We start from the raw sequence: 20,940 nt of genomic DNA on the forward strand, positions 1-20,940 counted from the left end.
AAGTAGAGAACTGGTAGAAGGAAAATTAATATTGCCTTTAAGGAGTTAATCATCTTCTTGGTTCACCTTAAAGGCAACATTAATTTTCCTTCTGCCAGTTCTCTACTTAGCTCAGTTAGTTAGAATGATAGGTTTATGCGCGTCGATCCCGGGTTCGAATCCCAGTCCCCCCAAATTTGTTTTCAAAATTTTCTGCTTTATGTCAGGTTTCCAAAATAGAGAAGAGCAACAAACTTAACTTTCTAATTTAATATTTATTTATTATATTATTAATTATTTTTTCAATATTTTCCATAACTGGTAAACTTATCACAACCTTACCTTAACCTTACAACTTATTAATTACCTTACCTCAACCTTGACATGTAACCTTACCTCAACCTTAACATGTAACGTTACCTCAACCTTAACGTGTAAGGTTACATCAACCTTAACGTGTAAGGTTACCTTAACCTTAACGTGTAAGGTTACCATGGCCTTATCATATATACTCACCACACCCTAACATGTAACCTTACCTCCATGGCGGAAGTTTTTAGTTCACCTCAGGTCTACCGCAGCAATATTGTGTAACCTTATGTGCCTTACGATTAGTACTCAACATAACCTTACCTCATACTATGGTGCTATGTGGGAACTTTGATTTCTTTCCACTAAAAAATGTTTTTTTTACCTTTTCTTTTTAATTTAAGTTCATTTAAAGAATATTTGCCCTTTTTGATTATAAAATAACTTATTTAAATTGTTATAAACAATATTAATTAACAAATAGTTAACATTGATTCCTATTCCACTAAAAATTTTTTTTTCACATTTTCTTTTTAATTTAAGTCTATTTAAAGAATATTTGTCCTTTTTGATTAAAAAATAACTTATTTAAATTGTTATAAACAATATATTAAATAACAAATAGTTATGTAACTTATGCTCCTGTCCACCAAAAAAATTTTTTTTCACGTCTACTTTTTAATTTAAGTTCATTTTAAAAATATGTGTCCTTTTTGTTTAAAAAATAACTTATTTAAATGGTTACAAATAATATTAATTAACAAATAGTTAATTTTTGTTCCTTTCCACCAAAAATTTTTTTTTCACGTTTACTTTTTTATTTAGATAATGTTAAAAGACCACGGATATATAATATTAAATATTTAAATAAGTTATATTATAAGCAAAAAAGACATATATTCTTTAAAAGAACCTAAGTAAAAAAGAAAATTTGCAACAAAAATTTTCTGTTGGACAGGATCATAAGTTAACTATTTGTTAATTAATGTTGTTTATGACAATTGAAATATATTACTTTATGGGTTTTTAATTGTCTGCTGGTAATATTGGATTAATTTGAACTGATTTAGAGCATGTGCAGTAACGGAATAAGAAAATAAACGTCCGTTTTTAAAAAATTGTGTTAATTTGTTAACTTTGATTGAAATTTGAAAATAAAAATTATAAACAATTAAAAACTCAAAAATTGTCCTCGAGGGATGTCTTAAGAATTTATTCTCCTTTAATTTAAAACAATAGGACAAACGCACCAATTGTCGAAGGTGAACCATTTGTCGATGTTATCATGGTGATAACCAAAAATATTGCCTAAAATGTTAAATTTTTTTGTGGTTATAATATTAACATATTATTTTTGACATTTATAACTCTTAAAAACTCTTAATTGTTTTTCACACTTAAATTGAAATTCCATGTTTAAGGCAAAAAAATAAATTATTATTAATTAATAATTTTTAGTATTATTGTGAATTATTAATAATGAAAAAATTTTTATTATTTTAAAAAATAGTTAAATTATAAATAATATAGAATAAATAATTAAATTAACAATTTTTACCATATTATTATGATAAACATATTAATTTATATATATATATATATATATATATATATATATATATATATATATATATATATATATATATATATATATATATATATATATATATATATATATATATATATATATATATAACATACATTTTTAATAATTTTTCTATAAATAAATATGATACAGTCAATTTATTATGATAACACTGTATATAACGGTCCCATGATTCAAAAGGAAGTTTAAGCGAGGTCGCTTCCAAGCTTGCGTGGCTATGCGGTATGTGTATTCGACTTGCGTCCTCGAGGTCTAGGGTTCGGTCCCCCGTGCGTGCGATATTTTTCCGTCTTAGTTTTAAGTGTTTTGTGTATAATTCTTAATAATGTTACATAAAGTATAGGTTTAAATAATTATTAACAATAATAATAATTATAAATAATTATTAATTTAAATAAGATAGTCTGTCTAAATTAATGAAAGAAAATAAGAAAAATATTTTTTTTAAAAACTTAGTCCAATAAAAGCAATTCTAATAACTATTTACATTTTTAATGACACTCATAAAAGTTTATTTACTACAAAAATATTAATAATAATCATTAATATTGAAGTAAATACTCCCCATTCTTTAATAATCAAATAACAAGCTTTAATATAATAAAATGCAGTCAGTATTGGAATTCTACCTGGGTAGCGAAAAGATCGGGGGAAATCCCATGGCCCCGACCGGGTCCCGACAGGGCGGCCAGATCGGGCAAAGTGCCATGGCCCCGGTCGGTTTTAGTGTTTCAACCAGGCCGGGGCCAGGTCGGGTTGCCAGATCGGGGCCCGGTTTGTCCCGATCTGGCCCCGACCTGGCCCCGGTCAAAATTTCTGCACGGGTATACTAATTCAATGGACAAGTTTTGGGGCCTTTAATTTTTTTTAATTCATCAGCACGAATTCTATGCATGCATTGGTCATTATTTCTTACGAATGCGAATTCGTTTGCACAACTTCAGGCAAATTGAATTGAATTCAATCGAATATACAAAGAGCTTGAATGAATCCCGCTTTCTACCAAAAATCTTAATTCATTTCAATCCGTTTGAATTAGTTTTTTTTTTACTGGGAATATATCAAAATTATTTATTTTTTCTTGAATATTTCAAGTATGTGTGTTATAAAAAATAACGTTAATAAAGCGAAAATAAATTGAAATTTCGTCTAAAAAGTGACTGTTCCCAAAACCAAAGTAATCGATTTTACATTTTTTTTTCTTTAATTGCAATCACTGATAAATAAAGAAATTTTTCTGCACTTATGCCAAGGTGTTCTTTAAGGATAAAATGATATTTAAAATTATGTCATTCGTTGCACAGAGTTTTATTCGACTTTTACACTTGTTAAAAAATTAACAGTCAAAAACAAAACAAATGCCTTACTAATGGAATGGAGTTTTAAAGTGGTTTAATTTCTCAATTTCCTTTAAACTCTGTGCAACGACAGACATATTTTTAAATATCATTTTAACCCAAAAGGAACACCGCACTTTACGAAAAGGTGGAAACTTTCTTTTTTTATTTATCAGTGTCTTTTTAGACGAAATTTCAATTTATTTAATGTTTTCGCTTTATTAACGTTATTTTTTATTACATATTTAAAATATTTTTAAAAAAAATAATTTCCATATACACTAAAGCTTCACTTATTTTCAGTCTCACTTATTTGTAGTCGCACTTATTTTCACAATTTCCAGTATCCAGGCGCGGATTCAGGGGGGGCACAGTGGCATGCCCCCCCCTCCCGAGAATTCAAACTTCCTGGAATTTTTTAAATAAAAATTCCATTCATATAAGGTCATCAAGCTAACGTCTAGCAGATGCCCCCCCCCCCTCAAGAACCTTGTCTGGATCCGCCCCTGCCAGTCTCACTTATTTTCAGTTAAAGGTTCTCCGTGCGTTCTCATTGGTTGATGTTAAAGAATCCACCAATCAAATCAACTCGAATATTACGTTTCAGAGTGAAAATAACTGCGACTCTTCCTTTCAGTTTGTTTGGACTTGTTGAAAACAGGGATGGGTACGTAACATACTTCATGTATGTTACCTGGGTTTGTTGCTGTATGTTACCTAGTATGTTACGTCCTTACATTGTTACATCCATGTATTTTTCGAGAGTGGTGGGTAATATACGTATGTTACCTCATGTAACATACATGTAACATACGTAGAAAACCTCGAGTTTCTTACATTTACCCATCCCTGGTTGAAAATAAGTGAAGCTCCAGTGTATATATTACATTATTATTTACACTGAGAAAACTGGAGATTCAAATTCAGAGGTTCAAAAAGTGTATGTTTCCTTTGCTTATGAAGAGAGTTAAATAGTCCTTCTAAAATAAATTTTGAATTGATAATGGAAATCAACTTGTATATTCTCTCCCATTATATCTGAGGGTTAAAAGTTGCGCAGAAAATGTGTACGATCTGATGCGCGCGAAATTATTTTTCTGACATTTTATGTATTTAATTTAGGGGTTAGGTTGCCATATTTATTCATTTCGCGCCGGATAAGGAAGGGATTTCTCAAGATGGTTAATTTGTCCCTCTGTTAGAGAAATGGCACGAATATCTGTCAATGGTGAATTTGAACATTTAGATTGTTATCCAATAGCAAACTCTCAAATATGAACGATTTGTCCCTCCAGATGTTTAGTCCAATACTCCAGTTTTCTCAGTGTATCTTTTGGTATATTGGAGAAAAAAGTGTTTTAAAACTCCTCTGCTTCTGAAGATGTTAATTTAAAAAAAACCATAACTTCCATAATTAAAATAATAAAATAATTAAAATAGGTATTTACTTTTTTTTTTCATATAGAATTCGAAAAAAATTGTTTTAATAAAAAAAAATTTTTTCAGTGAAATTTTCACACAGAATGCCTCATTTACAATTTATTATTTAAAAATATTAAAATCCCAGGTACTTTTTGTGTTTTATAATTGTTTTTGTTTATAATAATTAATAATTTTCAAAATATATTTTATGTAACCAAAATACATTAATTTTTTAATGTTCCTTCAAACAAAGTTGTAAAATATAATATAATTAGTTTTTACTAATACCATTTTTAATTTTTGTCATTGTTACTTAAATTTTATTAATTTATTAATTAGTTATTACCCAAATAATTTGTAAAATTTTACCAAATAAAAATATTACAAATTTTCTGGAGAATAATATTGATGATAAATGTTGAAAAATAAAACAAATATTGAAACAAACAATTTCAAAATGAAGAGTTCATAATATTATGCTTCGCCACAAGATTTGCAGCAGAGCGTACTGTTCAATCTATACACAGGGGCAGAGAAGTGGATATTAAAAATATTAATGTACTATACCTAGATATTAAGAAAAGATGCTGATGCATATCATCTAGATCATATTGTTTAATATCTCAGATGCTAAAAAGTATGTTCTTTATAAATATGAATTTATGTTTAAACAAGTCTTTTCCAATATTTGCAGATATTAAAGCTGCTTCTAAAACTTTTTTTTATCGACAGGAACAATGATGCACTGTTAAAACCATGCAAAATAATTGCGCACGCATCGTTTTCTCGTTCATGTTGATAAAAAAAAATTGTTGTAGAAGCAGCTTAAAAGCCAAGTTCAATTCTTTTGAATATAAAATATACCGTTTTAATATTTTATGCGAAAAAAAAATTGGTCAGTCCGAAGATTTGAACCCTCAACTTTCATTATCGGAGATAAACAGCATGTCCGCTCAGCTATTTAAACTGCTCTATAAATACTGAATTTTAAAAATATACTTATCTCAAAGTGTTGCAAACTTCAAAGGAATTAAAAAATTACGAAATATTAAAACGAAATAGACAAGAATTGAACTTACCAATGTGTATATGTTTTACGGCCGTCAGCGAGAGCCTTAGTTTATTAGTACAGTAGAGGTCTCAGTCACAAACTTTGAATCTTTCACAAATAAAATTTAACGAGCACGTAACCGCAGTCAAAATAAATGGTTGGTGGACGCAAGTGTGACTAACAAAGTGCACCAAATTTTACTATACAGACAGACACTTTTCTAGAAACCGCTTTTTTGGAATCAGGGGACGTGAAGATTTACCAAAAGTAGATAAATATAGCTCAAAATCGCACAAATCGAAGACCTTCTCATTTTTTATGAGAATGTAAAAATAGACTTTTAACTTTAAAAACTATAATTTGCTTATAGTAAATTTTTAAATAAACATTACAACACGAAAAAGAAAATTCAGAAAAAACTCATTTTATTTGTGCAGAAAACGACATGAAAACTATATTTTTTGTTATATTTTCTTCGGGAGTGTTTTTTTTAGTCCTAAATCTTAATTGTGTCTTTTTTCGTAACACCCATTATTGAAGTAAAGTGGAACAGTTTGGAATTATTTAAGGTTGAGTCCACAATAAAATAAATCGTCTCGATTTCGATGCGCAGTAAACAAAAATGTATGTACGCGCATCGAATCCTCTTGAAAGTCGAGACGATTTTTAGCCTTTTTAGCTATTCTGGAATCAGCCTAAAGGTTATGTTTGAGTTTTTTTTTACCTCGCTTCAGAAACTAGTAATGTAAAATACTACCTATAGGTATTATAGTATTAAAAACCACTTGATTTACTTGAGGTATTTCAAGTCCCCAACTCTGGTGTTGTGTGAACTGAACTGACTATAATATGCATTTGAGTTTGACACAATTTACACGCTGTCATCCGGCTGAAATGCTTCTTTATTGCTAAAACAAAAGCTTCCTCCACGATGAATCAAAATGCCAAAAAAATGATTGAAAAAGTTGTTTGTTTAAACATTTCCAGGTATATAATTTGTTTTAATTTTAGTCGCAAAAGTTTATTAATATAAAAATGTTATTCAAAAGATTTTCGGAAATTGTTACGAGAGGAGAAGATGAACCAACAGGTGTCAGTGCGCGGCATGCAGCTTAGTACGGCCCTGTTGACAGGTAGATTTCAACTACATACCTGTAACTACTTCTATTCTCCAAACGCATAGCAAGTTTGCAAGTGCACAGGCTGTTGCCTATTATACCTCGAGAAGTGCGGGTCAGTGAGATCACGCACGTCGAACGCGCGTCAGCCTTTTTTCCGTCGTCCAAAAATGGCGTTTCTCGAATAATATCTACCACACAAAAAAAGAGCTGAAAAATTTTATTATTTGTCATTGTCCTACACGGACAATCAATTCGTCAGGTAAACAAACACATAAAATAATATGTGAATCCAAACATCAGGATTATTTGTTTATTAGTGATTAATCGTTTTAAAAATCAAAAACAAAAATTTAATATAATATAATAATTCATTATCGACAATGCCTAAAATGAGTGTGAATTTAAAAAAATACATGTCCAAATTTGAGGTTATGTGAGTGCAATAAGTTTCAGATGTGCAACCCAGAAATTTATCTGTGCTTATAATTATCAATATTCGTGACAGTATTGAATAATTATTTTGAAAAATTAATAATTCTCCAGTGGAAAAATTATGTGGAGAGTTAAAAAAAGTAAATGTGTTGTTCTTTGAGAGGAAATATTTTTGAAACCGTTCGGGGGATTATTTTTGTGAAAACGTGTTATGACAGAAAAGTGAATAAACATGTTTTGTTGATATATATGTATATCAGGCACACGTGTGTAAAATGCTTATCTGAAATCACTTTTACTGTCAAACTACTCTTTAGTTTTTCGAGCACCTTAATGTGAAATAAAAACATTTTTCAATTTGCGTGAGTATAATATAAATGTAGATGTTAAATTTTCTTTTCTTTAAATAAATTTCTAGATTCTCTATTCACTGCACTATCGCAATTTAAATTTAGAAAGAAACTGCTGGAATAAATAGGTTCATATATAACTTTTAATTTTTAAAAAAATGACTAATTCGATTTTTTAAATATTATTCTTTGCATCTCTTAACATTTGCATACTCAAAATTGGTTTTTCTTTCAATGTTTTTTAAATGCCTGCGGTTTATATCAAGTTGGAATATTAAGAGGCAAATAAAAAGTTTTATGTGATTTAATGTTATCTATATTTTGCACCCACTTAAAAAATTGTTCCAGTGAAGTGAAATAAGAAGAGAAAAACGAAAGATTGCTATTTAAAAAAATCTTTGATTTGCATTTACCCCAGGTGACTCTATTACATTTTTTTCTTTTTTCTGTTATATATGTTAGGTATAATATCAATGTATTAAGATGCTCATTTATTTATTTCATTTTTTGTGTATTTTAATTGTTCTTTTTAAAAATTAAATTAAAATATAATTAAATAGTAGTAGAAAAAAGATAAGATAAAATATTATTTTATCTAATATTTACAATAATATATTTTTTATTCTAATAGAGTTAAAGGAGGAATTATTTTTAAAAAATGCTAATAAATATTGGGTAAAACAAATTGACTTGTAAATTAGTTAATGTGTTGCAATGTTAATTAATTTTATTTTTTTATCAAAACTTAACCATATAGAGTGTCCAACGTCCTTCCACGGCAGGACAAAAAAGACTTACGTAAGTCCCTCCGAAATCGCTTTGTAAAATTAATATGGGTTTAGAAAAATATAAAGAAAAATATAACATTGGAAAGGTAAAAACATCAGCTTTCAGCGCATGTAAATATCGAGAACGTAAATTCAAACCCCAGGGCTGGGTAGGGGACCATTCATAAACCACGTAGCCTGTTTTGGGGGGGAGGGGGTTCGGTAATGTGCTACGTTAGACCACATGGGGGGAGGGAGGGTTTTTTAGTCTGAGTAACGTAGCTTTGTATTTTTATTTGACATACATTTTTTTTAAATTACGCGGGCAGCTCGAAAGTCAAGTCGAGAAATATATGTGGACGTCCACATGAAAAGGGTCCATTTTAACACTATTGAAGTTATCTATATGGGCGTATTCCTGGCAAAAGTTGGAAAATTTTGAGTGGTCTTAGAACTTTTTTGGTTAAAAATTCGCTGAGTTACGAATTTAAAAGTTTAGAACGCCAAAAACCTCATTTCGAGAAAAACGGTTACCTTGAAGATAAAAAACCAACAGGTTTTAAATTTTTAAAACCATCCCCCCCCCTCTTAATTTTGAAAATACGAAAAACTTTTTTTTCTAAAAAGGACAGTTTTTCTATTAAAGAACCATTTTTTAACAAGATTAATTATTAGGTACAATTTAATTGTGTCATTTGAAGAAAAAGGATAGATATTAAACTTATTTAAAAATTTTTGACAGTTTCTATTATGAAAAAATTAACGTAATATTCAAATTTTCAATTCGACAATTACGAAAAAAAGACTCTAACATCAATATCTCTGGTTCTTCTGGGAAGTTATTCAGATAAGAATTGTTTACAGTCCAGGATACCTTAAAGATGAAAAATCAAGAGGTTTTAAATTTTTTCCACACCTCTATTTTTAAAATACGGATTAATTTTGCAAATGACCGCCAAAATGGGCCCTTTTCAATTTTCTAAAGAACCAATGAAATCAAACAGTTAAATTATCGATAAATTAATGAAAACCGCATGAGTCGACTTGTCAAAACATGTAGATTGATAATAAAAAATTTTTAAAAATTAAGATTTTGCTCCAAAATTACTAAATTGTGATTATCTCGAAAACTAGAACCGACAATATAGGCCCTTTTCATGTGGACGTCCACATATATTGATAAAATATATAGTGATGAAAAAATATACATATATATATACAAAAATATCGATTAAAATTAAGAATTAGTCTTGTATCAAACTCTTACTTGTCAAAGAAAAAAATAAACTGTGATTTAAAAACATTTAATATTGTTTACTATGTTTCAATACGATTTTATTGATTATTTTTAGAAAAGAGAATTTAATATTCATAAAAAAAGAAAAAAGCTACGTTCCATTAGGTAGGGGGGGAGGGGGTTCGGTAATATGCTACGTTAAGCTACGTGGGGGAGGGGAGGGGTCGAAAAGTTCAAAAATCGGAGCTACGTGGTTTATGGATGGTCCCTAGCTTAAAGAAGTTGAACCTTTTTATAAGGTAAAGGTCCCAATTATGGAACGCTTTTTAAGCTAACTAAATTTCTATGATAAGTTTGTTGGAATTAGGAGTGTTAATATATGAATAATTTTGGTATAGATTGAAAGGTTGGTATTTTGCGAACAGTATTTAGGCCCTAAAATGTTTATTTTTCATGAAATAAAAATAATATTAAGTAAATTGTGAAACCCTGCACTAGTACCGATTATGAAACGATGGTTTCCTGATGTATGTACGGGTGTTTCAAAATTAATGTCCCGATTATGAAACACCTATTTTATTTAATTAGTAATTAAAATTGTATTGACTTATCCCAATAATTTGAATATTAACTATAAAGAATTAAATACAAAGAATAAATTCTAGTTAAATAGATACAGGCAAACCTCGCTACGGCGGACTTCTATACGGCGGAAACTCGCCAGGTAGAAGTAGAAGGGATTATATCAGTGAGAGTTGTGACTGTGTGAGTGCCATGAAATTCTGGGCCGAAAAGTTTCGAATTTTAATTTTTATACGGATGGTTTTTTATTTAAATTATTTAATTTATATTTGATTCATAATTTTTGTTTATTTTGTAATATATTTTATATATTATAAAAAATAAACATGAAAAATAATAAAATAAATGAAATAACAAATCAAAGTAATTTAAAAAAAATAATTATGTTTAAAATTCATCGCAAAAATTAAATTAGTTTTTATAAATAATAAAATTCTCCTGAGGAATTCAATTATTTTCAATACAATTTTAATAAACTTTAAAAATCAAATATTTAAAATTACCTATTAACAGACACGATTATTTTAAAAAGTTGAAAAAATTCTTTGTATAATTCAATTATTACTTTAAAAATTTTTAATTATAACTATTAAAGAAACTTCATTACTTTAAAAAAGTTTAAAGATATTCTTCAAAAGAATTTAATTAAGATTTTTATAAATTTTAATTAAATTTTTCGCGAGAATTCGATTATTTTCATAAATAATAAAATTCTGCGAAGGAATTCAATTATTCTCAAATTTTTTGACAAAATTCTTTGCAAGAATTCAATAATTTTTAATACATATTTTTAAATAAGGTTATTAATAAATTATCATAACTTCTATTTCATATTTAAAGATCATATGATTTAAAATGGTTGATACATCCCTGAACGTTCACTCACTAATAGTATTTTAACGAACCTCTCTACGGCGGAATCGTCTAATTGCTTTCCGCCGTAGCGAGGTTTGCCTGTAATTATATAATCAATTTTTTTGGTAGAAAAGTAATGCGATAATACTGAAAATATTCGAGGTTGTGTTTGCTGTATATTTTCTGTCTGTTCCATCAATCGGGTCACATGCAAATAATAAGTGTACCTAATGTGAAACGGTAGTTTGACGAAAAACCTGCGGCTAACCTTAATTTAAAAGCTAAAATGCAATTAAACATTTCTTTTTAAATAATAATAGGGACGAAATTATGAAAGCGTTTCATATGGGACCTTTACCTTAGGTTTTTTTCATGAATCTAAAAAAATATTAAAAATAAACTGTTTGTTTAATTAAACAATATTTCATTTTCTGAACGTTTCTGAAGAAAAAGACTATCCCGGACAAAAAATATTGATTTTTCTAAATTTTACATTAAATTTACGAAAGAATGTTTTTTTGACTTTTTGTCTATACTTTAATCCCAAGGAGTGCCGAAAAATAAAAATTGAATTCCCTTTTTTTAAAAGCCTCTTCAAAAAAGGCTTTTCTGAAAACAATCCTTATTCCGACAGGACGGGCGCTTGGACGTTCTATCATTATAAGCTTTAATAGTTTAAAATTTAGATCTAGGGAAATTTGAATCGACTAGATTAGATTAGATAAATTTTTTATTATTTTGAAGAAAATAAATGTAAATTTTTATATTTTATATATTAGCAGATTTAAATTAGTGCAAATACTTAAAAAAAACTATTAATGGCTTAGCAGTGCAAATGTTTAAATATAAAATAAAGAAATACTTAGTGGCACAAATCTAAAATTAATAAATAGTAGGTTTTAGTACATGGGTGCGAAGCCTGCACTGAAAAAAGTAAAAAAAAACTTGCTACATTTAAAATAACAAGGATTTTTAGTTGAAATAAAAATAGCCACTAGTCAGTTCAGACTGTGAATAAAATTGACAATAATAAAGTTAACCAAATAAATATCCTTGTCATTTTAATTTTAATTAAATGCTCATACTTGGCTCCTGCTTTACTATAACAAGGAAAAATAGGAGGAGCCGGGAAGAAGAGTTAGTTCAGGTTAGTTTTAACGTTGGCACTTATACTGGCGCTGAGCGAACATTTTGCTGCCACAGCAAACCTTGTTCGTTGAAATAGGGACAGCGAAAAAGTTCGCTGTGAGATCAAACAAGTTCGCTATGACAGCAAACTCGCATAAATTTTTACTAATGTTTGCTGTCACAGCTAACATGTTCGCTGCCACTGCAAACTTCTTAGCTGTGGTAGCTAATTTTCAGAAATTTTACAGCAAACATCAGCTAATTTCTTTTTTTCCGTGCATGACCTGGTACATGCCGGGAAGAAAAACTCGCCGAGCGCTCGAACGCATGCGCTAATACCAGTCGGGTAGCAGTGACAGGTCCATCAGAGGCGATCCCTGCTCCCCGACTGGTATTAGAGAGTTCGTTCACGCGCTCGGCGAGTTCTTCTTCCCAGCTCCTCAGTTGATTCCTTGTAAACGAGTGCAAAGAATTTTTTTGAGTGTGATTCTATCCCGTGTAGAAATTTAACCATGGCCCAAATAGGGGCCAGATCTTTTAATCATTGTGTAGGCCATAACATGGCAATTTCTACACGGGATATTACTTTGCAGAAAAAGCGAAATCTGAAAATGTTTCCATTTTAAAACCAAAATGATTGAAAAGTAGCCTATTTTTAAGCCTAAAATATAGTTCAAGTCAGAGTTTAAAATAGATAAAAGAAAAAAATACTTTCATACACTGAGAGAAGTCCGGGAACTAATACGTCCCGTGCGAGCCTTGAGTTGTACTTTTGAATGTTTTTATGTGAACCCTCGAATCGGGATGTCTCAAGCCCCGATGCGAAACGTGGAACGTCCTGAAGCGAGATTACGCAGAACTTTCAGTGTTTGCCACCAGTTGTTTTCTCACATGCGAGAACAATGTTTGACTGGATCGGGGAGTCTCAGCACCCGATTCGGAACAACTCAAACACGACAAGCAGAGTAGCTCATAGCGACGTCTAGCGGGAACTATTACGTATCGGTCTTCTCTCAGTGTATGGATAAAATTCAGTAAAAAAAATGGTGTCAATGTATTGTAAAATTTTTAATACTACATCTTTTTGTTTTGTGGTTATTTTCAAACATGCACTATATATGCTTAAATTAAACTTGATTTGAATTATATATCTTTTGAAATTGCCTCCAACATATATTATGTCCCGTGTAGAAATTGCCATGTTATGGCCTACACAATGATCAAAAGATCTGGCCCCGATTTGAGCAATGGTTAAATTTCTACACGGGGTATAAAAGTAAAATTTTATATATTTGTTTCAACCACTGCACAGGTATATGCATTTTTTGTTATTACAGTATATTATATAATATCAAAGAAAATTTCGAACAGTCGTAGAATGTAAATTATTACTAACTTGTGATAAAAAGAATGAAATTTAATATAATATCGTGAAACTAAAAATACATTTAAAAACTGAGCGTATTTGTTATAATATTATATTATCTTATAGTGTATCAAAATAGTGATTTAATAATAGCGGAAATTTGAATGAAGGCAAATGAAATTTATATAAACTTGATAGCCGCAGTCATGATTTTGAGGTCATGGCTATACGTGTTCGAATATAGGTTTGCAAGCTTGTCGAAGGTTATTGCAATATATTACAAAATTTTTTTACATATGATTCAAACTCAACTTTTTACAGTAGAAAATAAATTTAAAGGATAATTTATTTTATTAAAGTTGTAAGAAAAGTCGCAATAAAATAATTCTTCTATGATTGTGTATTAGAATTGTTAAGAGATTATTATTAAGCTACATTTACATATATAACAGAGTGAACCAAAAAAATGTTTTAAAAAATAAAAATTCGTAAACAAAAATATTGTTTTATGTTATGTTTATGAATACATTTTCCATTGATCATATTAAAAATAATCATAATATATTAACGTGTAAACAAATGAATGAATTGTTGAATCATATATACACCAAAAACTATTTTAAAAAATAACATGAAATTACTTCTTATTAATTATTTAAACGCTGCAGAAATTTCCCAAATAAAATTATAGAAATTCAGCATTTACATAATATTTATTAGTCCAAATTATTTTCAAATCTTTAAATTATATAAGTATTAAAAGAGTTGCAAAGACATTTTTTTTACATTTTTTTGCTTTCTCGCAGGAAGCTTTATAATGTGATGCCGATTTTAAAATTTCATAAAATCAATTATTTTAACAATAAAGAGTGACGCTAAAAACACCTGTTTTTTAAGCCCATTTTTCGGACCGCCAATTTTTCATTCAAACATATTCTAAAATGCGCCGTATAAAGGGATATTAATTTCATAACCATTTTGAGTGGAGCATATCCTTTGTTTTTTGGATATAGTGTTAAAATGGGGGTTTAGAGGGGTTAAAATACCAAAAATTAAATATGCTCAGATTCGCTGGAAACTGGTTACTCGGGGGTTTTCGGGGTCGCTGATTACGAATCCAATGTCAGTTTTTCAAAATTCAAAATGGCGGATCCAATATGGCGGACGAATTTTTCTAAAATTGATCAGATTCGCTTGAAATTAATTACTCAGGGGTTTTCGAGGAAGCTGATTACGAATCCAATATCAGTTTTTCAAAATTCAAAATGGCGGATGACTTTTTTAAAAATTACATCTTATTGCTTGAAACTTGTTATTCAGGGGTTTTCATAATCTCTGATTACATATCCGATGTCAGTTTTTCATAATTTAAAATGTCAATAAGATGTGATTTTTAAAAAAGTCGTCCGCCATATTGGATCCGCCATTTTGAATTTTGAAAAACTGATATTTATTCGTAATCAGCGACCCCGAAAACCCCTGAGTAATTAATTTCAAGCGAATCTGATCAATTTTAGAAAATGTCGTCCGCCATATTGGATCCGCCATTTTGAATTTTGAAAAACTGACATTGGATTCGTAATCAGTGACCCCGAAAACCTCCGAGAAACCAGTTTCCAGCGAATCTGAGCATATTTAATTTTTGGTATTTTAACCCCTTTTAACCCCTCTAAACCCCCATTTTAACACTATATCCAAAAAACAAAGGATATGCTCCACTCAAAATGGTTATGAAATTAATATCCCTTTATACCGGCGCATTTTAGAATATGTTTGATAGAAAAATTGGCGGTCCGAAAAATGGGCTAAATTTAGTGTCACTCTTTTCAAGTTTGATGTGCCGTCAACCGGACAGACACTTGGTCAGATTTTTACTAACCTAGTGGTTTTTCGGTATAGGGATCTGAAATCATGACGTCACTAACAAACATGGCGGTCGACAACGGGGTCAAATTTTAACAAACACACATGTTTCAGACTTCTTTTTAATTATTTTTTATATAAAAAGTTGAATAAAGTTAATTGGGGGGCTAAAAATTGTTTCAGTTTGTTTATACGCAAGTTTTAAAAAATTATAAAATGCAATTCGCTCCAAATATTTAATATATTCAGTAAAATAAATCACATAAGTAAATGCAACTGTCAATAAAAGAATTGTTTTCATATCGAAAAACATTATTTACTTCATTAAAATGTTAAAAAATATCTACTCTAAATATTTAATTAAAATTTGAAGTGGAAATACAGTTTCCTTTTCAAGAAAAGTTAGGAGTTAATCGAGTTAAAAAATAGTTCGAATAGTTTTAAGGTTATGTTTTAGGTTATGTTGTGTTTCTTGTTTACCAATCTGAAAATGTTAAATAAATATGTTGTAGGAGACACACTGCAACGTAAAAATAATATTTATAAACTACTTTTAATTTCAAATCTTGATTAACTGAAAATACAATTAATTAAACATGTTTTAATTAAATATTTAGTGTGACAAAATAGAGTTAGATTATCGCTTTCACACTTTGCTTTTGAATATTTCATAATATTAATCAATATTATTTATTGTACTGAATGTGACTGGTTTGTAGTATTTTCTTTTTTACAAATTAATTTAATTATTAATTATCAAGCTATATTTTAGGATTTTTAATTATAAAACTTGCGAGTTTAGAAATTATTCCATGTAAAATGTCAAAATCGACCCCGTTGTATTAGTTAAATTTTCTGCCACCAGAATGCGTATCGCAGTATTTCAGATCCCTATTCTTAAGTGATTTTTCTACAAAAATCTACGCGCAACATAATCATAAAAAATTAACAATTTTTAACAAATAAAGAATTTAAAGAGAATAAAGTAGATCATTCTAAATAAAAAATAGATGTACCTTTTCATTGTTTTATTTTTAAATAAAGTAAACATGAATTAATTAAAAAATGACCAACTTGGATGTATACATTTTAACTGTAAATAATTATTTCTAGATCTTACGTATAAAATTCATATATAACAATCTGTCATAACAAAAGTTAAAAAAATGCTGTAAAAATTTCTGAATTCTGGTTGAAAGTTTCGATGAAACTGGTTATTCAATCTGTCAGTTTAACGCGTAAGTCAGATTTTGTTAGCCATGTGATTAAAAGGCTGATTCACACTTCCTGTCCTTTTGATTCTTACACACGTGTATGACTTGACAAATATAAGACTATTAGAATGAAATACTAAAAAGGTCTAGCTAAATAAACCTTATAATTATAAATATTTTCCTTACTTTAAATAATAACTCTTAGCATATAAATAAATAGCCAAAGGAAATAAAAAAAATCGAAGAAATTATTCGAGAGTGCACTAATTGAATTAAATTTAAACTATTTTTCCTTCTGGTATCAAAATTAATCTTACTGAATATTAAAGTCAACTTTCACAAATAATTATAAATATTATTTTGACAAAAAAGAAATTTATTAAATGTAAACTTTCTCAAAGTCTTAAATCGAATAAAGAGAACAAATTTCTTACTGGAAATGAGAAATAGTGTTAAGAAAGTTGTGGACTTTTATAAAAACTTGTAAATATTTCATTTTGCTTTTGACTTTTATAACAGTCAGAAATTTTTTTAAAATGTTCATATTGGCAACAAATTTCGTTTATTTGAACGTTCAGAACTTGTCGTTCATGCCCCCATATACGTTAAAATTCACTTCTGTAGGTGTGATTTCTATCCTTAAATTTGCCCATTATTGCCCTAGGCTATCAATGTGTACTTTATTATTATAGGGTACTGATCAGGGCCTCGACAGTTTTCCTCGTTTGAATAAAGTGTAAATGAATTAAGTTTTTTAAATTAGTTCCCATAATAAAATTATAAACAATTGAAGAAATTAATTAAACGGAGTAATTATGCTACATTTTTAAGAATTTTTTTATCTTATGAGTTTGACCAGAAATTTTGGCCAAAACCCTAAGTGGGGTGTTCACTAGATATGAAATATGGCTCTGATCAGGGCCTCGACAGTTTTCCTCGTTTTAAAATCATGTAAATAAATTTAATTTTTTAAAATTAACTATTTTAATACAGTTATTTAAGTTAAAAAAGCGTGTTCTTTTAAAAAACTTTATAAAATAATTATGGTAATATATTTAAAAAACGAAAATACATATAATTTTTTTTTAAGTACAATATTATAATAAAGTTTATTTATTAATAATAACAACTAAATTATAAATAACGAATAATAATAGTTATTAAATAATTAATTATTATACATTTATTTAAAAATAAAAATTATGAATTTAAAAAATAATAATTAATAAACAATTATTAACAAATTATACTTAATGAATTTTAATAATTATTAATTTATAGGATGAATTTATCATTTGGTTTGTATATATATTATAGGTATTATTTTAATAATAATAATTATTTTATATTATATTAGCTTAAAGTGAGAAAATGATTCGGAGAGATTGTTAAATTTAACACCTTCAATATTTAATAACTATTTTTTAAACATAATTAATAAATTTGAATAAAATATTTATTAAATAAATATTAATTATTACTTATACATTTGAAAACAAAAATTATAACGTTTATTAATATTATAAAATTAAGGAGGCAGAAAGGAGCGACAACCTCTAAAAGAAAAATATATTAATTATAAAACCAAAAATTATATTTTTCAAAAATTTTTAAGTTTTTCTATTCTTGAAATTATATTATATTTATCATTTTCACTTTTAAATTAGTCAAAATGACTATAATACCTCATTATGTTATGTATAAATATATTTTGTATATATAATGAATATGTTCATTATGTTTCTAATATAATAATATTTTTAATTACAGTAATTTTATTGCAATTTCTTTTGAATAAAATTAACCTCACAAAATAGGGCAATTTTAAGAAAAACTGACGAGGCCCTGACCAGTTTTTCACTAAGTAGGGCATTGGTCGGGAACAGCGTCACACACTAGTCGGGAACTGGTCAGTTTCTCTACCCAAAGCCACGCCAGAGATCGGGAAAACTGTCCAGTACCCTAAAATAAATAAAAAATAAAAAAAATAAATAAAAAAAAAATAAATAAATAAAAAAAAAAAATAAATAAATAAATAAATAAATAAAAAAAAAAAAAAAAAAATTAATAAAAAAATAATTAATTAATTAATTAATATATATTATCTCTTTGAAATATTTCATTTTATTTTATTAATGCAAACTATACTCTGATTTAATTTCCTCTCTCCCTTAAAATAACTTAAAACAAGCTGATGTCTTATAACTTGAATTCCTGAGTATGCTCAATTCAAGAAAATAATTTTTATTATTAGAAAATATGATTTTAGAACAATAGGTTTAAAGTTGTATGGATTCGAAACAGTTTTATAAAAGCGACACTCAAATCCCGGTCAACAATGCCTAAAGTTGAATCTAAAAAAGATTCTCGATGTATTGATAAGATTATATAATATTGAGGAAGAGTGGTGTATTCCAATCTTCTCAAAAGCAAATAATTATATACATAGATACTATGCATAGACCTTTAAAAATGCTTCCGTAATTATTTTCACCATCCTCTCAACTGATTGAGTATGCCAAGGAAAATTTGAAAACTTCTATTCAATTGGTATCTCTTTGTTCTTGATCATGTCTTGAATTTCAGTAACAACTAAATAGTTTAGAAGGGGTGCGGGGAAGTGAATTTCGCACGAAGACCAGTCAATTATTTCAAAATAAATAGATCCCATCGTTTGTCCACGATCGGACAAGGCTTAAAAATTGTTAATTTAGTGCTAGTTTCTTACAAAAAGTTTTGAAAAAAAATTGATCAATACATACATTGTTAAAAATGAAATTTTATTTAAAAAATTTTAAAATCTTATCGTAAATTATTTAAAATATTTTTAAAAATATTTTTATTAAAAACTACGCGTGAAAACAAAACTTTTCATTATAAAAACGTCCAATTTGATCAATTTTTGACCGAGTTATAAGCATTTAAAACAAAAATTTACGTAAAAAATGTCATTTTTCAAAAATCTGTAACTCCTGAACCGCTTTATGAAAAAATTTGAAAAAAATCAAGGTAGCTCATTTCAAAGAGTACTAAAAGAAAAAAATGTTTAAAAAAATTTGAGATGCAAAGGCAAAATAATTTCCGATTTGGCGTGGAATGCCCCATATATATACATATACCGAAAAAAAATTTCATGACGGGAACGAGCAATTTTGGAAATATAATTAAAATAAAGAACGACATAACCAACGTTGTGAATTAAGCTTCACTACATTAGCCGAATGTTTAGCCAATACAGTGAAAGTGAGCTTGAGTTGAGTGCAATTTATTAGCCATATTGGAAATATATGGAAACTTACCGCTCTTACCAAGAAATATTTCTGACAGCATAAATATTAACTTTTGTGTTTTTTCGCAGTGTTAAAACCGTATTAATTTCAATAATTTACTTTCAAATGGTTGTAATTTGAAACATACGATTGAAAAAAATTAAAAATGCGCTTTTAATTTTACTTTTCACACAATTTTAATTGTATCTGTCATTCTAGAGTTAGGTTATTGTCTTTTAAGTAAAATTGAATATCGCGATTCTGGCGATAATGCCAATATCGCTGGCTCGTTTTTGACGAAATGTTTAGCTGATATGGCGAAAAATTTCTCAAATTCAGTTGTATTTTTTTTCCATGTACATACTAAATTTCACTTCTGCGCATGTGCAAATTCCGTAGTTGACTACTGCGCAAGTGTGCTTCCTAAATAGCACTTCTGCACATGTGATACTATGTTTATTACAATAAATTATGAAAAAGTATCATTCAAAAGATGAACTTTCCTAAATTCTGGTACCATAACCTTTTTTTTACAAAAACACAACAATTTAGTTAATTACATAACTTAATTATATGTCTGGAGTTTTTTTTAATTAAGCGGATTGTCTTGTTATTTAGCATGTATGAATCATGTCAAGAGAATTTTTTGATTATCAGAAAACGATCATTAGCCTGCTTCTTTTCCCATCAGTATTTCGTTAATGTTAATTAATTTTGTTCATTTATTTTCACGTGATTGCCGTAGTTCTCGTGCCTGAATATGCATTAAATATTCATATCCGCATAAGTAGACAGTAAGGACGATTATATTCACTTGCATTATTCACACTTCCTCTCGTGACGTGCTTCGAAATCAGTGTACGAAATAATTTACTCCTTAATCTTTTTACTATTTTCAATAATACTGTGGATTGAACAAGATAATATTTTTAGAAAATTTACATCATTATTAAATAAAGTACTTGCGATGTAAGTATCGGTTGCGATTGTGTATATAGACCTTCCCCTGTTACTAAGTTTATTGCAGAGATGTGCGAATAGTTCGAATTCGA

General features: G+C 28.3%; 2 protein-coding genes across 8 annotated transcripts in view; one reads left to right on the forward strand and one right to left on the reverse strand.

The window, feature by feature from the left end:
• Positions 1–20,940, reverse strand: part of LOC122505840 (putative proline-rich receptor-like protein kinase PERK6) — a 129,001-nt gene that overhangs the window by 58,185 nt on the left and 49,876 nt on the right. For 2 of the 4 annotated variants that reach the window (XM_043617699.1, XM_043617691.1), the window contains exon 1: positions 6,857–7,056. The exons of the other annotated variants lie outside the window; for them this stretch is intronic. In XM_043617699.1, coding sequence (XP_043473634.1) covers positions 6,857–7,056 — 200 coding nt within the window. Of the gene's footprint in view, positions 1–6,856; positions 7,057–20,940 lie in introns of those variants that run through there. 4 annotated transcript variants of the gene reach the window in all.
• LOC122505673 (filamin-A) overlaps positions 6,946–20,940 on the forward strand; it is a 92,662-nt gene continuing 78,667 nt past the window's right edge. For 2 of the 4 annotated variants that reach the window (XM_043617455.1, XM_043617474.1), the window contains exon 1: positions 6,946–7,084. The gene's annotated coding sequence lies outside the window, so the exon portion shown is untranslated. Of the gene's footprint in view, positions 7,085–7,216; positions 7,620–8,005; positions 8,026–20,940 lie in introns of those variants that run through there. The other 2 variants (XM_043617462.1, XM_043617469.1) reach the window with 2 other exon arrangements.

The sequence above is a fragment of the Leptopilina heterotoma genome, unplaced genomic scaffold (genome assembly GCF_015476425.1).
Source record: "Leptopilina heterotoma isolate Lh14 unplaced genomic scaffold, ASM1547642v1 Lhet_113, whole genome shotgun sequence".
NCBI classification, from domain to species: domain Eukaryota; kingdom Metazoa; phylum Arthropoda; class Insecta; order Hymenoptera; family Figitidae; genus Leptopilina; species Leptopilina heterotoma.